General features: G+C 37.9%; 1 protein-coding gene across 3 annotated transcripts in view; it reads right to left on the minus strand.

Moving 5' to 3' along the window:
- Positions 1–15,581, minus strand: part of arhgef12b (Rho guanine nucleotide exchange factor (GEF) 12b) — a 60,151-nt gene extending 44,570 nt beyond the window's left edge. For all 3 annotated transcript variants that reach the window (XR_009806571.1, XM_061898899.1, XM_061898897.1), the window contains exon 1: positions 14,975–15,581. Coding sequence is in view for 2 of the 3 variants with exons in the window: in XM_061898899.1 (XP_061754883.1) it covers positions 14,975–15,006 (32 nt within the window). In the remaining variant the exon portion in view is untranslated. The remainder of the gene's footprint in view (positions 1–14,974) is intronic.
- Between the last annotated feature and the right edge of the window lie 4,498 nt (positions 15,582–20,079).

Raw genomic sequence — 20,079 nt, forward strand, 5'->3', positions numbered from 1 at the left:
AATCTTACGAAAACTGCAGCATAAGAAATAATGAAACCCAATGAGTTGGTTCCAGATAATCAAAAGTATGTTTTCATGCCCTGGCGGAGGTCTTGCTGCCATTCTGAGTTTGACAGTAAAGTTCTGCTTCCTGCTATTGTCTATGAGCTGATTGTCTATAATCCCCACCGGACAAAGACCTAATGGTTGCACTTTGTGTATAAATAGCAAAAGTTCCCTTTCCTTGTCCCCCTCTAGACGACGACTCCTACTTATTCAAGCAGGAGGAGGGGGAGTTGTTTGGACTGCTGTCCCTCGCCGCGACAATGGGGGCCCTGGGCTTTCAACAATGGCTGCCACGTCACAGCCTACTTACTACATTGGGTAAAGGGGAGGGGGGGGGGCACATTCCCGGAAACAGAGACAAGAGGAGTCTTTTTTGGCCCCACTTGAGACTCCTGAATGTGGTAGAGGAGGCTGAGAAAGACGTGGAGGAGGCGCACAAGTGTCCCGGAGCGAAGACACTGGCAGAGGGAGGTTCAGGGAGGCTATCTTTGTGCAGATTAGTCTAGCTGACGAGCCATTAAGGAGGTTATGTCTCCATTGTTCTTTGTTAAGATTGTGTAAGAACTACAATGGAGTGGAACCTGCCAAGTAAGACAGGGCCGTTTAACGTGTGGCCCCCGGGGGCCTTTTGCAGACTCGCAGCTCAATTTGTATTTCCCTCCAGCAATACATAAAATCAAACATGTATCATTTTGGGAGACGTATTAGGGCAAACCTGGGCAAATTAAGGCCCGGGTGCCACATGCGGCACATTGAGCTTTTCAATCTGGCCCGTCGGACATTCCCAGATAATAGTTTTAGATCTTTAAGATGGAAAGAGTAGCTGCCATTGTGATGTGCAGTGATGGTTTCTAATGACCGGAAGTCTTCAACTATACTAAGTATTTCAATGCTTGGAATCTGCATCATATACTAGTTACTATGGTCATCTAATTCAGTGGTTCTCAACCTTTTTTCAGTTATGTACCCCCTGTGAATTTTTTTTAAATTTAAGTACCCCCTAATCAGAGCAAAGCATTTTTGGTTGAAAAAAAGAGATAAGTCAAATACAGCACTATGTCATTAGTTTCTGATTTATTCAATTGTATAACAGTGTAAAATATTGCTCATTTGTAGTGGTCTTTCTTGAACTATTTGGAAAAAAATAAACAAGTGATTCAATTATAAATAAAGATTTCTACACATAGAAGTAATCATCAACTTAAAGTGCCCTCTTTGGGGATTGTAATAAATAAATAAATGATAAATGGGTTGTACTTGTATAGCCCTTTTCTACCTTCAAGGTACTCAAAGCGCTTTGACACTACTTCCACATTTACCCATTCACACACACATTCACACACTGATGCTATAATAGAGATCCATCTGGATTCATGAACTTAATTCCAAACATTTCTTCACAAAAAAATAAATCTTTATCATCAATATTTATGGAACATATAGCTGTCAACACCGAATATTGCATTGATGCATTTATTTTCAGTTTATGAACTTACATTCATATTTTGTTGAAGTATTATTCAATAAATATACTTATAAAGGATTTATGAATTGTTGCTATTTCTAAAAAATCTCAAGTACCCCTTGGCATACCATCAAGTACCCCCATTTGAGAACCACTGATCTAATTAGTTACTATGGTCATTTAATTACAGACTATAGTCATCTAATTGCTTACTATGGTCACTATGAGATATCTCAGATTGTAGGTGGGGATTTTTTCACTACGTTTGTTGCATTTTGGTTGATTGTCAATATTCAGTTGTCAATATTCAGTGTTTTATCATTCATAGTTAATATTGTAAACCCCACATTCTTTATTTTCATGTACATTCTGGGTGTCTCATTCAGTAAAAAAATGTCAAAATTCTATTCCGTTTTTTAAGGCGCTCTGTCATAACGTTTTTAGCTTTCAATCATTGTGAGGTTTGGTATTAGCGTTCCTAAAAAGAGACATACCGGCCCCCAGACACACTTTTTTCATCTAAATCTGGCCTCCCGAGTAAAATAATTGCCCAGCACTGTATTAGGGCAACATTGAAAAGTGGAAAAACAACAAGATATCACACTAACAATAATATTTACGGAAATATCGCTCAGCTCGACCTACAGAGGGCTGCTTTTAACTTGTATATTGTACAAATACAAAGACATTTAAATAATTGCACCAGCATCCTTTCATTTTAATAATGGCTACCGGTAAAAAAAAAATACACAATCCGTCCATCCATCCATTTCTACTGCTTGGCCATTTTGGGGTTCCTAGGGTCATACTGACACCTAGTGACACTTTATACTGAAATATGATACTGACAGCTAAGGACAAATTATAAGTACTGCTGCGATACTGACAACTACCGAGGCTTTACTGACACCTAGTAATGTTTTTTAGTTATAGCATCTTGTGATGCTTTATAGGTATAGCTGCCATACTGACATATACCGACGCATTATTAACTACTGCTGCTATACTGACAGCTGGTGACGTTTTAAAAGGTACTGTTGCAATACTGACACCTAGTGAGGCTTTATAGGTACAGCTGCGATACTGACACCTACAAACGCTTCATAGGTACTGAAGCGATACTGACACATACTGACGCTTTAGTAAGTACTGTTGCGATACTGACACATAGCGATGCTTTATAGTTACTGCTGCGATACTGACACCTAGTGACGCTTTATAGGTACTGCTGCGATACTGACACAGAGGGATGCTTTATAGGGTTCTACAGTGATGCTGACACCTATTAATGTTTTATAGGTACTGCTGTGATACTGACACCTAGTGACGCTTTATAGGTACTGCTGCGATACTGACACAGAGGGATGCTTTATAGGGTTCTACAGTGATGCTGACACCTAGTAATGTTTTATACTGTAGGTACAGCTGCGATACTGACACATACCCGACGCTTTATTAAGTACTGCTGCAATACTGACACCTAGTGATGCTTTATATGTACTGCTGCGATACTGACACCTAATGATGTTTTATAGGTACAGCTGCGATACTGAGAACTAGTGATGCTTTATAGGTACAGCTGCGATACTGAGAACTAATGATGCTTTATAGGTACAGCTGCGATACTGACACCTACAAACGCTTTTTAGGTACTGCAGTGATACTGACACATACTGACGCTTTATTGAGTACTGCAGCCATACTGACACCCATTAATGATTTATCGGTACTGCTGCGATACTGACACCTAGTGATGCTTTATAGGTACTGCTGTGATACTGACACCTAGTGATGCTTTATAGGTACTGCTGTGATACTGACACCTAGTGATGCTTTATAGGTACAGCTGCGATACTGACACCTAGTGATATTTTATAGGTACAGCTGCGATACTGGCACCTACAAACGCTTTTTAGGTACTGCAGCGATACTGACACATACTGACGCTTTATTGAGTACTGAAGCGATACTGACACCTATTAATGCTTTATCGGTACTGCTGCAATACTGACACCTAGTGATGCTTTATAGGTACTGCTGTGATACTGACACCTAGTGATGCTTTATAGGTACTGCTGTGATACTGACACCTAGTGATGCTTTATAGGTACAGCTGCGATACTGACACCTAGTGATTTTTCATAGGTACAGCTGCGATACTGGCACCTACAAACGCTTTTTAGGTACTGCAGCGATACTGACACATACTGACGCTTACTGAGTACTGCAGCGATACTGACACCTATTAATGCTTTATCGGTACTGCTGCGATACTGTCACCTTGTAATGCTTTAGAGGTACTGCTTTGAAACTGACACCTAGTGATGCTTTATAGGTACTGCTGTGATACTGACACCTAGTGATGCTTTATAGGTACAGCTGCTATTCTGACACCTACAAACGCTTTTTAGGTATTGAAGCGATACTGACACATACTGACGCTTTAGTAAGTACTGTTGCGATACTGACACATAGCGATGCTTTATAGTTACTGCTGCGATACTGACACCTAGTGACGCTTTATAGGTACTGCTGCGATACTGACACAGAGGGATGCTTTATAGGGTTCTACAGTGATGCTGACACCTAGTAATGTTTTATAGGTACTGCTGTGATACTGACACCTAGTGACGCTTTATAGGTACTGCTGCGATACTGACACAGAGGGATGCTTTATAGGGTTCTACAGTGATGCTGACACCTAGTAATGTTTTATAGGTACTGCTGCGATACTGACACCTAGTGATGCTTTATACTGTAGGTACAGCTGCGATACTGACACATACCTGACGCTTTATTAAGTACTGCTGCAATACTGACACCTAGTGATGCTTTATATGTACTGCTGTGATACTGACACCTAATGATGTTTTATAGGTACAGCTGCGATACTGAGAACTAGTGATGCTTTATAGGTACAGCTGCGATACTGACACCTACACACGCTTTTTAGGTACTGCAGTGATACTGACACATACTGACGCTTTATTGAGTACTGCAGCCATACTGACACCCATTTATGATTTATCGGTACTGCTGCGATACTGACACCTAGTGATGCTTTATAGGTACTGCTGTGATACTTACACCTAGTGATGCTTTATAGGTACTGCTGCATTACTGACACCTAGTGATGCTTTATAGGTACAGCTGCGATACTGACACCAAGTGATACTTTATAGGTACAGCTGCGAGACTGGCACCTACAAACGCTTTTTAGGTACTGCAGCGATACTGACACATACTGACGCTTTATTGAGTACTGAAGCGATACTGACACCTATTAATGCTTTATCGGTACTGCTGTGATACTGACACCTTGTAATGCTTTAGAGGTACTGCTTTGAAACTGACACCTAGTGATGCTTTATAAGTACTGCTGTGATACTGACACCTAGTGATGCTTTATAGGTACAGCTGCTATTCTGACACCTACAAACGCTTTTTAGGTACTGCAGTGATACTGACACGTACTGACGCTTTATTGAGTACTGCAGCGATACTTACACCTATTAATGCTTTATCGGTACTGCTATGATACTGACACCTGGTAACGCTTTATAGGTACTTCAGCGATACTGACACCTAGTGATGAGTTACATCAGGGGCGTCCAAAGTGCAGCCCGAGGCCTTTTGCAGTCCGTAACTAACTTTTTCACAGCCCAAGGTGCAAACGCACTGTATTATTATTAGCATTCTCGCTTTTTTTGCTAATTGTGCAGGTATACCCCTCAGCTTCAAAAAATGTGTTACTTGATAAACGATACCTATTAGCATGCCAATGTAAGTATGCTAGCTGTTTTTCTAGCTAATTTTGTAGGTATACCCCACCTTGTGATATATATTTTGGTATTTCACTAATGCTAACTGTAAGCATGCTATTCTAACCATGAATGCTAAATTTTGTGTGAATGCTGAAGAACCAATACTGACACCTAGTGACGCTTTATAGGTACTGCTGCAATTCATCGCTATTGTGTATTATATTTCGCATCCACAACCAGTTTGGTTAATTTCCTGTTCTATGGCGATCAGCAACCACTTGTCATCACTTTTCCAATTCAGGGGTGACGCAACACACACAAAAATACACAAAAAAGCAAAGCTAGGCTAGTTTAGCATTGGCAAAAGTTTTAGTGTACTATTTATTCTCAGTGCAAAGTGCAGAGCCTGCTTTGCCATCTTGCGCTACTGTGTCGCCCGTCTCGTCCAGAAAGGGCCAGCGGCCGACAGACATTGTTTAAAAGTGATGTCAGCCCTTCCCGTCGGGGCCGAGTGCAGAGGTGAACTAACCACACAGATCAGCAAAACTGTTGGATAAAGGCCACCAGGAGCAGCAGTGGGGTCCACAGTAGGCCTGACTGGAAAAGGACCATTGCTGCATTTTTATTTCTCAAATTGTTAATACTAATGTTTGTTTACAAGCACAATGCACACTGGACACTTCATTAAGTACACCATTTTTTATTCACCTGGTGAATTTGCAATCCACACAGCAGAGTGCAGCAGAAATGCCAATAATAGCTAGTGTTCCCCGACAAGAACCACAAAGTTACCCCGACAGACTAAAAACAACAATGGCTAACTGACCGCTTTGGTTTATTTTCCTTTTTTAAGCATTCTATTTTAAGGGTGGCTGCCATGTTTCCACGTCTCCTCCATTAACTCCGAGGAGTGCAATGTTTTTGTAACGATAACAAGCCTGGGGGGGGTAGTCGACGCCTACGCTAAAGCAGATGAGACTTGAAGCAAAAGTTTATACTTTTTTTAAAAGTCAGAAGAAAAAGAAGAACACGCTGGGAGGTTCTCACACCAGACAGTAAAATATCACAGATGTTAAAGAGAGAGGATTCTTTCCTCTGAGAAAACCCCTGAAACAGGGCCTAGTTGGCACCGCTGTTGCCGGGCAACACAACCTTTCCTGCTCTTCCTGCTGGAGCGAAATAGAAGACAATGAGGGAAAGGTTCTGCATGACGCTGAGAAATGATGGAATGAAAACATGTGCAGAAGGCAAGGCAGGCAAGGTCTAATCCAGCAGTACATCATACTTCTGTGGATTTTCGGACAGGTTCTGCTGAATTTGGAATGATATTCTTTCAGGAAAAACATGCAAAAATAGACAAATCGCCACCATTTTTGTCCCTCAATTTGTTTTTCATTGGCTCTTGCGATATTCTAAAACTAAAAGTCATTATCGAGATATATCCCAGCAGGCATAAGACATTAAAACAACGTTGAGAACTTGTTGAATGAGGTCCTGGCGTTGAGCAACTCAGCATTGAAACATGCTTTTTGATGATGTTTAATCATAGATAGATAGATCGATAGTACTTTATTCATTCTTTCAGGAGAGTTCCTTCAGGAAAATTAAAAATCATTGCTGGGTTCTGACGTTGATTTGATCATTTCCCAACCAATATTCTACAACACAAACACAACATTGAAAAAACATGCTTTTTAATGACGTTTATTCAATGTCAGGTTGTGATGTGGCTTTGACTTTTGAAATTTGGTCATTTCCCAACCAACAAAGTGGATCCTACTCTGTTTACAAATACAACTATTTTGCAACATTGTTTCAAAGTCAGTTTTAAAGGACATGTATGTATAATTATTGTTGTATCAATGTATTGTGCCTGCTGGGATTATTACATTTAAAAAATGGATTGCAAATTCACCTGTTGCGATCCGCTGCTCAGATCGTTCGTTGTTTAGATTTTTGAGTTTGTTTGCGCACTTCCTGATTGGTTTGTGTTGCCATGGTTGCATATTTCTTTCACCTGTTCCTTGTTTCTGGACTCTCACCTGCTTGTTGATTACCATCCTTATTTAAGCCTGCATTTTCTATTACTCGCTCTCTGATCCTAGCCTTGTTTCCCACAACAGTGACGATCGCTATCTCCTGACTCTGGTAATCCTGTTTTATACCGATTAGCTTCCACGCTATCCCTGTGTTTAGTTCCCTAGCCTCCTTGCTAGCGCTTTGGGTTTGTCTTATCTACCTAGCACCAGTGTTTTTGTTCTTAGCATGTTTTTAGTTAATAAATCTACATTTCTTACCTTTCCGCTGTGTCCGTGCCTGAACTGCATCTTGGAAGAAGCACCTTTAGCCACCATGCTTAGCGAACGTCACATCACCAGTTGAATAAAAGTGGTATTGTTTTTCCACAAACAGTAATGAACTGTAAAAATAACCGTAAATTATACGGTAAAAACTGGCATTTCAGTCAATAGAATTTTACCATAAAACTAACAGTTGGTAATGTTTTTTCATTAACAGTAAAAACGACTGTAGATTTTACGGTAAATAACTGGCAGCTTGGTCGCTAAAATTTTACTGAAAAACTAATAGCGTTACCCTTTTTCCACTAACAGTAACAAACTGTAAAAATAACCGTAAATTGTACGGTAAAAATAGCATTTCAGTCAACAGAATTTTACCGTAAAACTAACACTGTTACTGTTTTTCAACTACCAGTAATGAACTGTAAAAATGACCGTATATTCTAGGGTAAAACTGGCATTTCAGTCAATAGAAATTTGCCGCAAAACTAACAGTTGGTAACGTTTTTTCATTAACTATAAAAACGACTGTAGATTTTACGGTAAAAAACTGGCAGCTTGGTCACTAGAATTTTACCGTAAACTAACAGCGCTACCGTTTTTCCACTAAGAGTAATGAACTGTAAAAACGATCATCTATTTAACAGTTAAAAACTGGCAGCTCAGTCACTACAATTTTAGCAAAAAACTAACAGTGTTACCATTTTTCAATTTATAGTAAGTAATGCACTGGAAAACTGAACGTAGATTTTACGGTAAAAAAAAAATGGCAGCTCAGTCAATACAATTTTACCATAAAACCAACAGTGTTACCGTTTTTTCATTAACAGTAAAAACGACTTTAAATTTTAGGATAATAGACCAGCAGCTCAGTCGCTAGAAGTAGAATTTCAGCCTAAAACTAACAGTGGTACTGTTTTTTAATTAACAGTAAAGCAGTGTAAAAACAACCGTAGATTTTACAGTAGAAAACTGGCAGAATTTTACCGTAACATCAACAGCGGTACTGTTTTTCCATTACCACAAACAATGTTAATACGGCTTTAGATTTTAGGGTACAAAAAATTGCTCAGTACAATAAGGCTAAAAGCGTCATTTAGTGCATGTAGTGGTTAACTTCTTTTTTAAACTTGCTGGACAGGTCAGCATAATTATAAATGTAATTAATCTGGAGATTATGATTTAAGTGCTAATTGTTAAACTTGGGTTTACGTCCTGTTTTATGATTTACTATAAGTTGTAAACAGCATCAGTGTCACATTGCTGCAGACACCAGAAAGAATAGCCAAGGTTTTGCCAAAGCAAATGTGGATCCTAATTAATTAAACTAAACTTCACCTCAGACAGGCTCCAGCTCACCCGAAAAAGCAAGGAAAAGGTTTCTTAAAATATTGCCTGTAAAGTTTGACATCGGAACTGATAAATTGCATTTTCATTACTTCGTTTGGGGGAATTGAGTCTATAGACTGCAAAAACGACATATAAAATCCCCGAATGCATCCTACCACCGCTAATTCTACCGCTAATGCATCCTACTACCGCTCCAAGCCTAATTCCACTAAACACGAAATATATCTGCCTCATGCCTTTGGGAGACCAGATGATTCTGTTCTCTTTTCCACAATATTCTCTTTCTTGACATCAGCTTAAGTTGAGAATATCCGAATCATGAATTGGAGTCGGTTAAACCCCATCGCTGCAGAAGGTCAGGGAATCAAATGACTTGTTTGATGCTCTACGGCAGTCATGCGTGACTTTGAATTTTCCCCACAGGGAGAAGAAACTGGCTGTGAGCAACACTCCACTGGTAGATGTGGGAGTGGAAGCCACAACATTAAGTTTTAAATGGGACTCGTTTGGGTCTGGCCAGAGTCGTTTCCTGTGTGTGCCAACAAATTGGACTACCGTACTCAAAATACTATATTACTGACATTATACTTTTTTATTCAAATGCCTAGTTTTGAGCATACTACTTACAACAACTCACGATTCGATTCAAGTCGTTTTCATGGGGTATCGATGTGATTTAGAATCATTTGTCGATTGAAACGGATTCTCACAATATACCATTTGGTACATAAATGATGATAAACAGTTGACGGGTAAGAAAATCTCTCCTCTCAATTATATTCTGTTACGCCTGCCTAGAAATAAGAAAACATCCCCCCTGGGACCCCCTCTATGCCGCAAATATAAAAAGTATAATTTGTCTATAAAACATCAATTTAACGTTAAAGAAAAAAAGATTTAAAGTGCATCAATTTGCCTGAAATTAAAAAAAAAACATATCCTTTTTGAAACTATAAACATTTTGGACCGACTTGAACCATATGATACTGAAAATAAACTCAATTAATAATAATACATTCAAATTGATTAGCAACATCAACTCAAAGGCACAATACATCCATCCATCCATTTCCTACCGCTTATTCCCTTTGGGATCGCGGGGGGCCCTGGCGCCTATCTCAGCTACAATCGGGCGGAAGGCGGTGTACACCCTGGACAAGTCGCCACCTCATCGAAGGGCACAATACATAAAACACTCTAATCTACAAGAAAAAAATAAATAAAACAATTCATGCTGATTTTTAATCAAAATTAAGTCAGTATTAAAGGGGAATTTTGCCTATCGTTCACAATCATTATGAAAGACATGACGATGGATGTATTATTTTTTGGATGCATTCTAATCCGCAAACAAACGGAAATTAAAGTCTAATTATAATGGAGTCAATGCTTTGTATTCTACCCACAAATCCCTCTAAAAAACATCCAAAAAGCACCAACAATACTTTATTCACATTCCGTGACTTGAAAATTGACTAAGTATTACTGATATTGTTATTATAAGCTCTTACCTAGAGTAACTATTTTTAGCGGCGCCGTGATCATTAGGAGCTAACAACTTGTGCTGCTGTGTTAACATCAGCGGCTGGTGAGCTGCTTTCACGCCTCGGAGCTCACGCAAGTTGACTCTCGATCATAAATAATGCCTCTCACCTGGATAGTACAAAGATGAGGACATAAACTGACCAGTTGGTCGACTTGGTTATTCAATTTAGACCCAGAAATGATGAGAAAGACTTGAAAAGACGCTTGGTCTGTGCTAGGTTCCACCCCCTTTTTCGAGTCATTCTTCATCTAAACAGGGAAATAACTCGGGCTGTGATTTTTTTAGGCACCACACGATTCGATTAGATTCTGGAGGTAACGATTTGATTCAGAATCATCTGTCGATTCTAAATCATCCATCCATCCATCCACCCATCTTCTACCGCTTGTCCTCATCTCGGGGTCAATACTTTTTTAATACCATTGGGTGCTATTTCTATGATTAACTACATTCCTCCATAAAATAGATACACAGCACTGATACATTTCTATATTACTTAAAAGAAAACTGGTTTTGTTTAATAAAATTATACCCAAATATTTTACTTATACAGTGGAAAGGACAGATTTAAAAAAATAAATAAATAAAATAAAAATGAGTAACAAATTATATACATCTTGTATTGGTTTCAATTGATTTTTTATTGATTAATTGATTGATTTGATTAATGATGAATCCTGATTCATTTGAGTATCAATTTTTTTGACAGACCTAATAACAATATTCTATCAGTCTGTAACCTAATGACAGCAGACATTGTACAGTAAATTATGTTTTATTATGCCGACTGCTTAAAATGATCAAAATATTTACAATGCATTACAAAAAAGAAAAACATATGCGTTCTTGTTTTACCTAAGGATTGTGAATGATAGGTAATATTCCAATAAAAAGCACAGTTCCCTCAAAGCTACAATGACCACATATCGTGGTGCACAACTGTCATCATTTGCAAAATGGAGGAGGCTGATTTCAATACCGGTAATTTGAAATCGCATGAAGGGAAGATTAAGAGCTATTCAGTAGGATTTAAGGTCCACGCTTACATCACACTCATTTTTTTACTGCATGCCTTTGGTAAGTGCCGGAGTGAGAAGAGGTTTTAAAATAAGGAAATACAGTATATATATATATACATACATACATACCAGTACATATATGTATACATTCATATTTACTAGGGGTGTGGGAAAATTTCCATTCGAATTCGTTGTGCGATTCAGAATCCCTCCATCCATCCATCCATCCATCCATTTTCTACCGCTTATTCCCTTTTGGGGTCGCGGGGGGCGCTGGCGCCTATCTCAGCTACAATCGGGCGGAAGGCGGGGTACACCCTGGACAAGTCGCCACCTCATCGCAGGGCCCGATTCAGAATCGATTCTCTTTTTTTTTTTTTTTATCGATTTTTTTTAATTTTTTTAATCAATCCAACAAACCACTACACAGCAATACCATAACAATACAATACAATTCCAAAACCAAACCTGACCCAGCAACACTCAGAACTGCAATAAACAGAGCAATTGAGAAGACACAAACACGACACAGAACAAACCAAAAGTAGTGAAACAAAAATGAATATTATCAACAACAGTATCAATATTAGTTATCATTTCAGCATAGCAGTGATTAAAAATCCCTCATTGACATTATCATTAGACATTTATAAAAATAAAAAAAAGAACAATAGTGTCACAGTGGCTTACACTTGCATCGCATCTCATAAGCTTGACAACACATTGTGTCTAATATTTTCACAAAGATAAAATAAGTCATATTTTTGGTTTGTTTAATAGTTCAAACAAATATACATTATTGCAATCAGTTGATAAAACATTGTACTTTACAATTCTAAAAGTTTTTTTTTAAATCTACTACTCTGCTTGCATGTCAGCAGACTGGGGTAGATCCCGCTGAAATCCTATGTATTGAATGAATAGAGAATCGTTTTGAATCGGAAAAATATTGTTTGTGAATCGAGAATCGAATCGAATCAAAATAATCGATATAATATAGAATCGTGAGACACCCAAAGATTCGCAGTCCTAATATTTTCATATATACACATATAGATGTGTGTGTGTGTTTTTGTATATATATATATATATATATATATATACATATATATATACATATATATATATACATATATATATATATATATATATATATATATATATATATATACATATACATATATATATATACATATACATATATATATATATATATATACTATACATATACATATATATATATATATATATATATATATATATATATATATATATATATATATATATATATATATACATACACACGCTACAGGCCAAAAGTTTGGACACACAATCTCATTTCAAGGCATTTTCTTTATTTTCATGACCACTGTAGATTGTCACTGAAGGCATCCAAACTATGACACATGTAAAGTGAAAACCATTTCAGGTGACCACCTCTTGAAGCTCATCCAGAGAAGGCCAAGAGTGTGCAAATCATTAATAAGAGCAAAGGGTGGGTACTTTAAAAAAACAAACTAGGATATAAAACATGTTTTCAGTTATTTCACCTTTTTTTTGTTAAGTACATAACTCCACATGTGTTCATTCATAGTTTTGATGCCTTCAGTGACAATGTAAATAGTCATGAAAATAAAGAAAACACATTGAATGAGGAGGTGTGTCCAAACTTTTAGCCTTTACTGTGTGTGTGTGTATATATATATATATATATATATATATATATATATATATATATATATACACATTAGGGCTGTGAATCTTTGGGTGTCCCACGATTCGATTCAATATCGATTCTTAGGGTCGCGATTCGATAATATATCGATTTTTTCGATTCAACGCGATTCTCGATTCAAAATCGATATTTTTCCGATTCAAAATGATTCTGTATTCATTCAATACATAGGATTTCAGCAGGATCTACCCCAGTCTACTGACATGCTAGCAGAGTAGTAGATAAAAAAAAAAAAAGCTTTTATATTTGTAAAGGACAATGTTTTATGAACTGATTGCAATAATGTAAATTTGTTTTAACTATTAAACGAACCAAAAATATGACTTATTTTATCTTTGTGAAAACATTGGACACAGTGTGTTGTCAAGCTTATGAGATGCGATGCAAGTGTAAGCCACTGTGACACTATTGTTCTTTTTTTTTAATTTTTATAAATGTCTAATGATAATGTCGATGAGGGATTTTTAATCACTGCTATGCTGAAATTATAACTAATATTGATACTGTTGTTGATAATATTCATTTTTGTTTCACTACTTTTGGTTTGTTCTGAGTTGTGTTTGTGTCTCCTTTCAATTGCACTGTTTATTGCAGTTCTGAGTGTTGCTGGGTCAGGTTTGGTTTTGGAATTGGATTGCATTGTTATGGTATTGCTGTGGACTGGTGTGTTGGATTGATTAAAAAATTAAAATAAATCAATTTTTTAAAAATGAAAATTGATTCTGAATCGCACAACGTATTCAAATCGATTCTTTCCCACACCCCTAATATATATATATATATATATATATATATATATATATATATATTACATAAATAGATATATATACACACACACATATATATAGGTCGTCTGTATCGTTTTGATAAAAGGCACATATAAAAGTAGATGTGACAAACTTGTTTGAGAAACATGCAAATTTCAAGTAGTCTGCCAAGCTGAGTAAAAGTCAGGAATTGAAAGGGTTCTGACACTTCCTCCAGTCCAGCGGTTCTCAAATGGGGGTACGCGTACCCCTGGGGGTACTTGAAGGTATGCCAAGGTGTACGTGAGATTTTTCAAAAATATTCTAAAAATACAAACAATTCAAAAACCCTTTATAAATATGTTTATTGAATAATACTTGAAGAAAATATGAATGTAAGTTCATAAACTGGGGGGGAAAAAATGCAACAATGCAATATTCAGAGTTGACAGTTAAAAAATTGTGTGGACATGTTCCATAAATATTGATGTTAAAGATTTCTTTTTTTGTGAAGAAATGTTTAGAATTGAGTTCATTACTCCAAGATGGATCTCTATTACAATCCCGAAGAGGGCACTTTAAGTTGATGATTGCTTCTATGTGAATAAATCTTTATTTATAATTGAATCACTTGTTTATTTTTCAACAAGTTTTTAGTTATTTTTATATCTTTTTTTCCAAATAGTTTAAGAAAGAGCACTACAAATGAGCAATATTTTACACTGTTATACAATTTAATGAATCAGAAATTGATGACATAGTGCTGTATTTTACTTCTTTATCACTTTTTTTTTGCTTTGCTCTGATTAAGGGGTACTTGAATTAAGAAAATGTTCACAGGGGGTACATCACTGAAAAAAGGTTGAGAACCACTGCTTTAGTCCATCCCAGCCCTCTTGTTTATTCTGCATACACAGCAGGGGTCCACTACACAAAGTCATTTGCCCTCACAACTGTCATTATCATCATATTTATGACATAAAAATAGTAAATGGGGGACTTACCTATCAGTGAGTGTTGACTGCGTCCCACTCATTGGGCTTCTGGCGATTTGTCCAACTTCTTCACCCGGTTAACATTTTCATTGGGCCGTTTTTTTGTCCTCTTTTATGGAGTGTTATTCCAAGCCCAAGTCTCGTGGGTAGGTGAGTCCACCCAAAACACGTTTAAAATCCGTTATTCTTTTCTGGGAGTGTTTCCTGTTTAAAAAAAAAAACAACTGCCGCTCCTTTGTGGAATTGCTCTTTTTTCCCCTCAGAACTTATTCCATTTTTCCAGCCTATATTTGAACCCGTGACGTGGGGAATATAAAAAAAAACCCTCCCGAATTGTACTTTGTCTCACAACTCCGAGACGGGTGTATCTCTTTTATCCCCCGTGGGAAAAAAGTTCCGTCATGACACCGTGATATCAAGAACAATGTCCAATCAAAAAAAGTTATCCTCGGGTCGCAGCCTCGAGTTTGGTAATCGGCATCATCACTTTCTTCCTCTTTGCTTTGTCATCCATTTGTTTTCAATGTTCCAACTTATCTTTCATGCCAATGGGAAAGGAAATGCTTTGCCTCTTCTGCCTTCTTCCTCTCGCTACGGACAGGGCTGGGAGGATCGACACAAATATCGACAGTGTCGATACCAAGGGCAGCGGCAGCGATGATATCGATTTTTTTTAACTCTTTCAAGTTTAATTGGAAAATTATGTGTTTTTTGTGTTGTTTTAATGTATCATATACATATATATATATATATATATGTGTATATATATATATATATATAATATATATATATATATATTATATATATATATTATATATATATATATATATATATATATATATATATATATATATATATATATATATATATATATATATATATATATGTATGTGTGGGAAAAATCACAAGATTACTTCATCTCTACAGAACTGTTTCATGAGGGGTTCTCTCAATCATCAGGAGATTTTAATGGAAGCATTCACATACAATGGTTTATATAGAGCACAGAATGGGTGGGTACAGGCAGGCGTAGGGGCGTGGTGATTGGCTCATGTGTTACCTGGGAGGTGTTTCCGTCTGTGACGGCATGTTGATATTTCACTGCGCTTGTTGAGGGATGACAGGTCTGGACGATATATAATAAACAGTTTCTCTTTAAAGCATAGGTTGCATCTTTTATTACCACTGTTGTAAGGTGTGCTGGATGCAAGAATTTGCCATGTTATTGAATATTCAACATTATTGTCTTTGAGGTTCCAAATGTGCTTGCTGAGTTCCGTAGAATTCCGCAAGGTTTGGTTTCTAAAGGAGGCCTTGTGATTATTCCATTTGGCTTTAAACGCTCCTTCGGTTAATCCTACGTACGTGTCGGATGTGTTAATGTCCTTGCGTGTTACCTTTGCTTGGTAAACGACTGATGTTTGTAAGCACCTCCCGTTGAGAGGGCAATCAGGTTTCTTGCGACAGTTACATTCCTTATTGGTTTCAGAGTCGTTTAGTCTGGGGGTAGGCAGTCCTTTTGCAATTGTTTTGTTGTGGTTTGAAATGATTTTTTGTATGTTGTTCATACAGCTGTAGCTCAATTTAATGTCTTTCTTGTTGAATATTTTTCTTAGGGTGTTGCCTTTGGGGAAGTGTTTGTCAATCAGAGTGAGGAACTTGAGGCCGATATTGGTTGAGACATTTCTGCTGAATGGGGGGTTGTACCAGATGATTCAAGACATATAATATATATATATATATGTGGGAAAAATCACAAGACTACTTCATCTCTACAGAACTGTTTCATGAGGGGTTCCCTCAATCGTCAGATTTTAATGGAAGCATTCACATACAATAGTTTATATAGAGCACAGAGTGGGTAGGTATGTGAATGCTTCCATTAAAATCTCCTGACGATTGAGGGAACCCCTCATGAAACAGTTCTGTAGAGATGAAGTAGTCTCGTGATTTTTCCCACACATACATATTGCGCTCTACCACGGTATCGAGCACTATTCTCTGGATAATCCAATTAAGATATATATATATATATATACATATATATATATATATATATATATGCTTCACGGTGGCAGAGGGGTTAGTGCGTCTGCCTCACAATATGAAGTTCCTGCAGTCCTGGGTTCAAATCCAGGCTCGGGATCTTCCTGTGTGGAGTTTGCATGTCTTCCCCGTGAATGCGTGGGTTCCCTCCGGGTACTCCGGCTTCCTCCCACTTCCAAAGACATGCACCTGGGGATAGGTTGATTGGCAGCACTAAATTGGCCCTAGTGTGTGAATGTGAGTGTGAATGTTGTCTGTGTTGGCCCTGCGATGAGGTGGCAACTTGTCCAGGGTGTACCCCGCCTTCCGCCCGATTGTAGCTGAGATAGGCGCCAGCGCCCCCGCGACCCCAAAAGGGAATAAGCGGTAGAAAATGGATGGATGGATGGATATATATATGTATATTTATTTATTTTATTTTTTTTTGGGGGGGGGGGGGGGGGGGCTGTCAAAATTAGTTAAATTATTTCATCGTCATTCTGATCCAACGCAATTAACCAGATACATCTCTGGCAACGCATTTCAGGGAGTTTGTTAACGTCTCGGGTGTCCAAATGGCCAGTTGATCGTGGTAACGACAGGCCGCAGAACCAAATTTGCCAATATGGAAGGTATTGATCTTGCAAAATTACAAACCCCGTTTCCATATGATTTGGGAAATTGTGTTAGATGTAAATATAAACAGAATACAATGACTTGCAAAATCATTTTCAACCCATATTCAATTGAATATGCTACAAAGACAACATATTTGATGTTCAAACTGATAAACATATTTTTTTTTGCAAATAATAAACTTTAGATTTTGATGCCAGCAACACGTGACAAAGAAATTGGGAAAGGAGGCAGTAAATACTGATAAAGTTGAGGAATGCTCATCAAACACTTATTTGGAACATCCCACAGGTGTGCAGGCTAATTGGGAACAGGTGGGTGCCATGATTGGGTATAAAAACAGTTTCCCAAAGAATGCTGCGTCTTTCACAAGAAAGGTGTCAAGGACAGAACAGGACTCTGAACAAAGATGCAGGATTTTAAGAAAATATATTTATTTGGATAAGGGAAAGGGTCCAAAAGGGGAGAAACTAAATAGGCTATCAAAACAGAGCTTACCTAACCTCTAAACTAACAAAAATCTCAATTAACTCAAAACGCTCCAGCAGCGGAGGGAAAAAGGTGCTAAGAATACCAAATGCAAAATACAACAAAAAGCGCTCCAACGGAGGCAATGCTAAGAAGCTAATCTTACCTTACAAAAGGTTTACAAACAAATAAACTCCCGTGGATCAAGAGGGTACAAAAACATGGCAATGACTGTGGACATGGACCGCTAAAGGTACACACAAAAGATACGAAAACACTCTGGCACAGGACAAGAGGAGGGCGAGACATTTATACACGTGAGGGAGGGTGACACAGGTGGGCACAATCAGGCAATCAGGAAGGACGTCAGACCAGTGAAACAGGAGGAAGGGCAAGTGATCTGAAACGAGAGGCAGAGTCAGCATTTAAAAATAAAACAAGAAATGAAAAAACATGAAACCAGACGAAACCCAGACAAGACTTCACCCAGGTGTGACAAAAGGATGGGGCGAGGTACACCCCTTTGTCCACAACTGCGTGAGCAAAAAGTCAAACAGTTTAAGAACAACGTTTCTCAAGGTGGAATTGCAAGAAATTTTGGGATTTCAACATCTAGGGTCCATAATGTCATCAAAAGGTTCAGAGAATCTGGAGAAATCACTCCACGTAAGCGGCATGGCCAGAAACCAACATTGAATTGACTGTGACCTTCGATCCCTCAGACGCCACTGTATCAAAACCCGACATCAATCTCTAAAGGATATCACCACATGGGCTCAGGAACACTTCAGAAAACCACTGTCACTCAATACAGTTTGTCGCTACATCTGTAAGTGCAAGTTAAAGCTCTACTATGCAAAGCGAAAGCCATTTATAAACAACATCCAGAAACGCCGCCGGCTTCTCTGAGCCCGAGATCATCTAAGATGGACTGATGCAAAGTGGAAAAGTGTCTGACGAGTCCACATTTCAAATTGTTTTTGGAAATATTCGACATCGTGTTATTCGGACCAAAGGGGAAGCGAACCATCCAGACTGTTATCGACGCAAAGTTCAAAAGCCAGCATCTGTGATGGTATGGGGTTGTATTAGTGCCCAAGGCATGGGTAACTTACACATCTGTGAAGGCACCATTAATGCTGAAAGGTACATACAGGTTTTGGAACAACATATGTTGTCATCTCAGCGCCGTCTTTTTCATGGATGCACCTGCTTAATTCAGCAAGACAATGCCAAGCCACATTCAGCACGTGTTACAACAGCGTGGCTTCGTAAAAAAAGAGTGCGGGTACTTTCCTGGCCCGCCTGCAATCCAGACCTGTCTCCCATGGAAAATGTGTGGCGCATTATGAAGCGTGAAATTTGACAGCAGAGACCCCGGACTGTTGTACGACTGAAGCTCTACTTAAAACAAGAATGGGAAAGAATTCCACTTTCAAAGCTTCAACAATTAGTTTCCTAAGTTCCCAAACGTTTATTGAGTGTTGTTAAAAGAAAACGTGATGTAACACAGTGGTGAACATGCCTTTTCCCAACTACTTTGGCACGTGTTGTAGCCATGAAATTCTAAGTTATTATTTGCAAAAAAATAAAGTTTATGAGTTTTAACATCAAACATCTTGTCTTTGTAGTGCATTCAATTGAATATGAGTTGAAAATGATTTGCAAATTATTGAATCCTGTTTATATTTACATCTAACACAATTTCTCAACTCATATGGAAACGGGGTTTGTAAAATGTGATTAATATAAACTAGAAAATTCCTGCGGAAATTTTAATGGGCCTGCTATCTGTGCCCTGGACACCTGGAAGCCGCCGTACTCTTAAGATGGTGCCGAGTGTCCGGATCAGGGAGTTTTAGGTGTAACTGTACAAAATGAGCTACAGAGCTAGCCTAAAACATTAAGCATGTGTGCAAACATTTGAGTTTGAGTTTGCATGATAACAGTTAGCATGTTTCATATACCAAGTTATATGACTCTAT

The sequence above is a fragment of the Nerophis ophidion genome, linkage group LG04 (genome assembly GCF_033978795.1).
Source record: "Nerophis ophidion isolate RoL-2023_Sa linkage group LG04, RoL_Noph_v1.0, whole genome shotgun sequence".
NCBI lineage: Eukaryota > Metazoa > Chordata > Actinopteri > Syngnathiformes > Syngnathidae > Nerophis > Nerophis ophidion.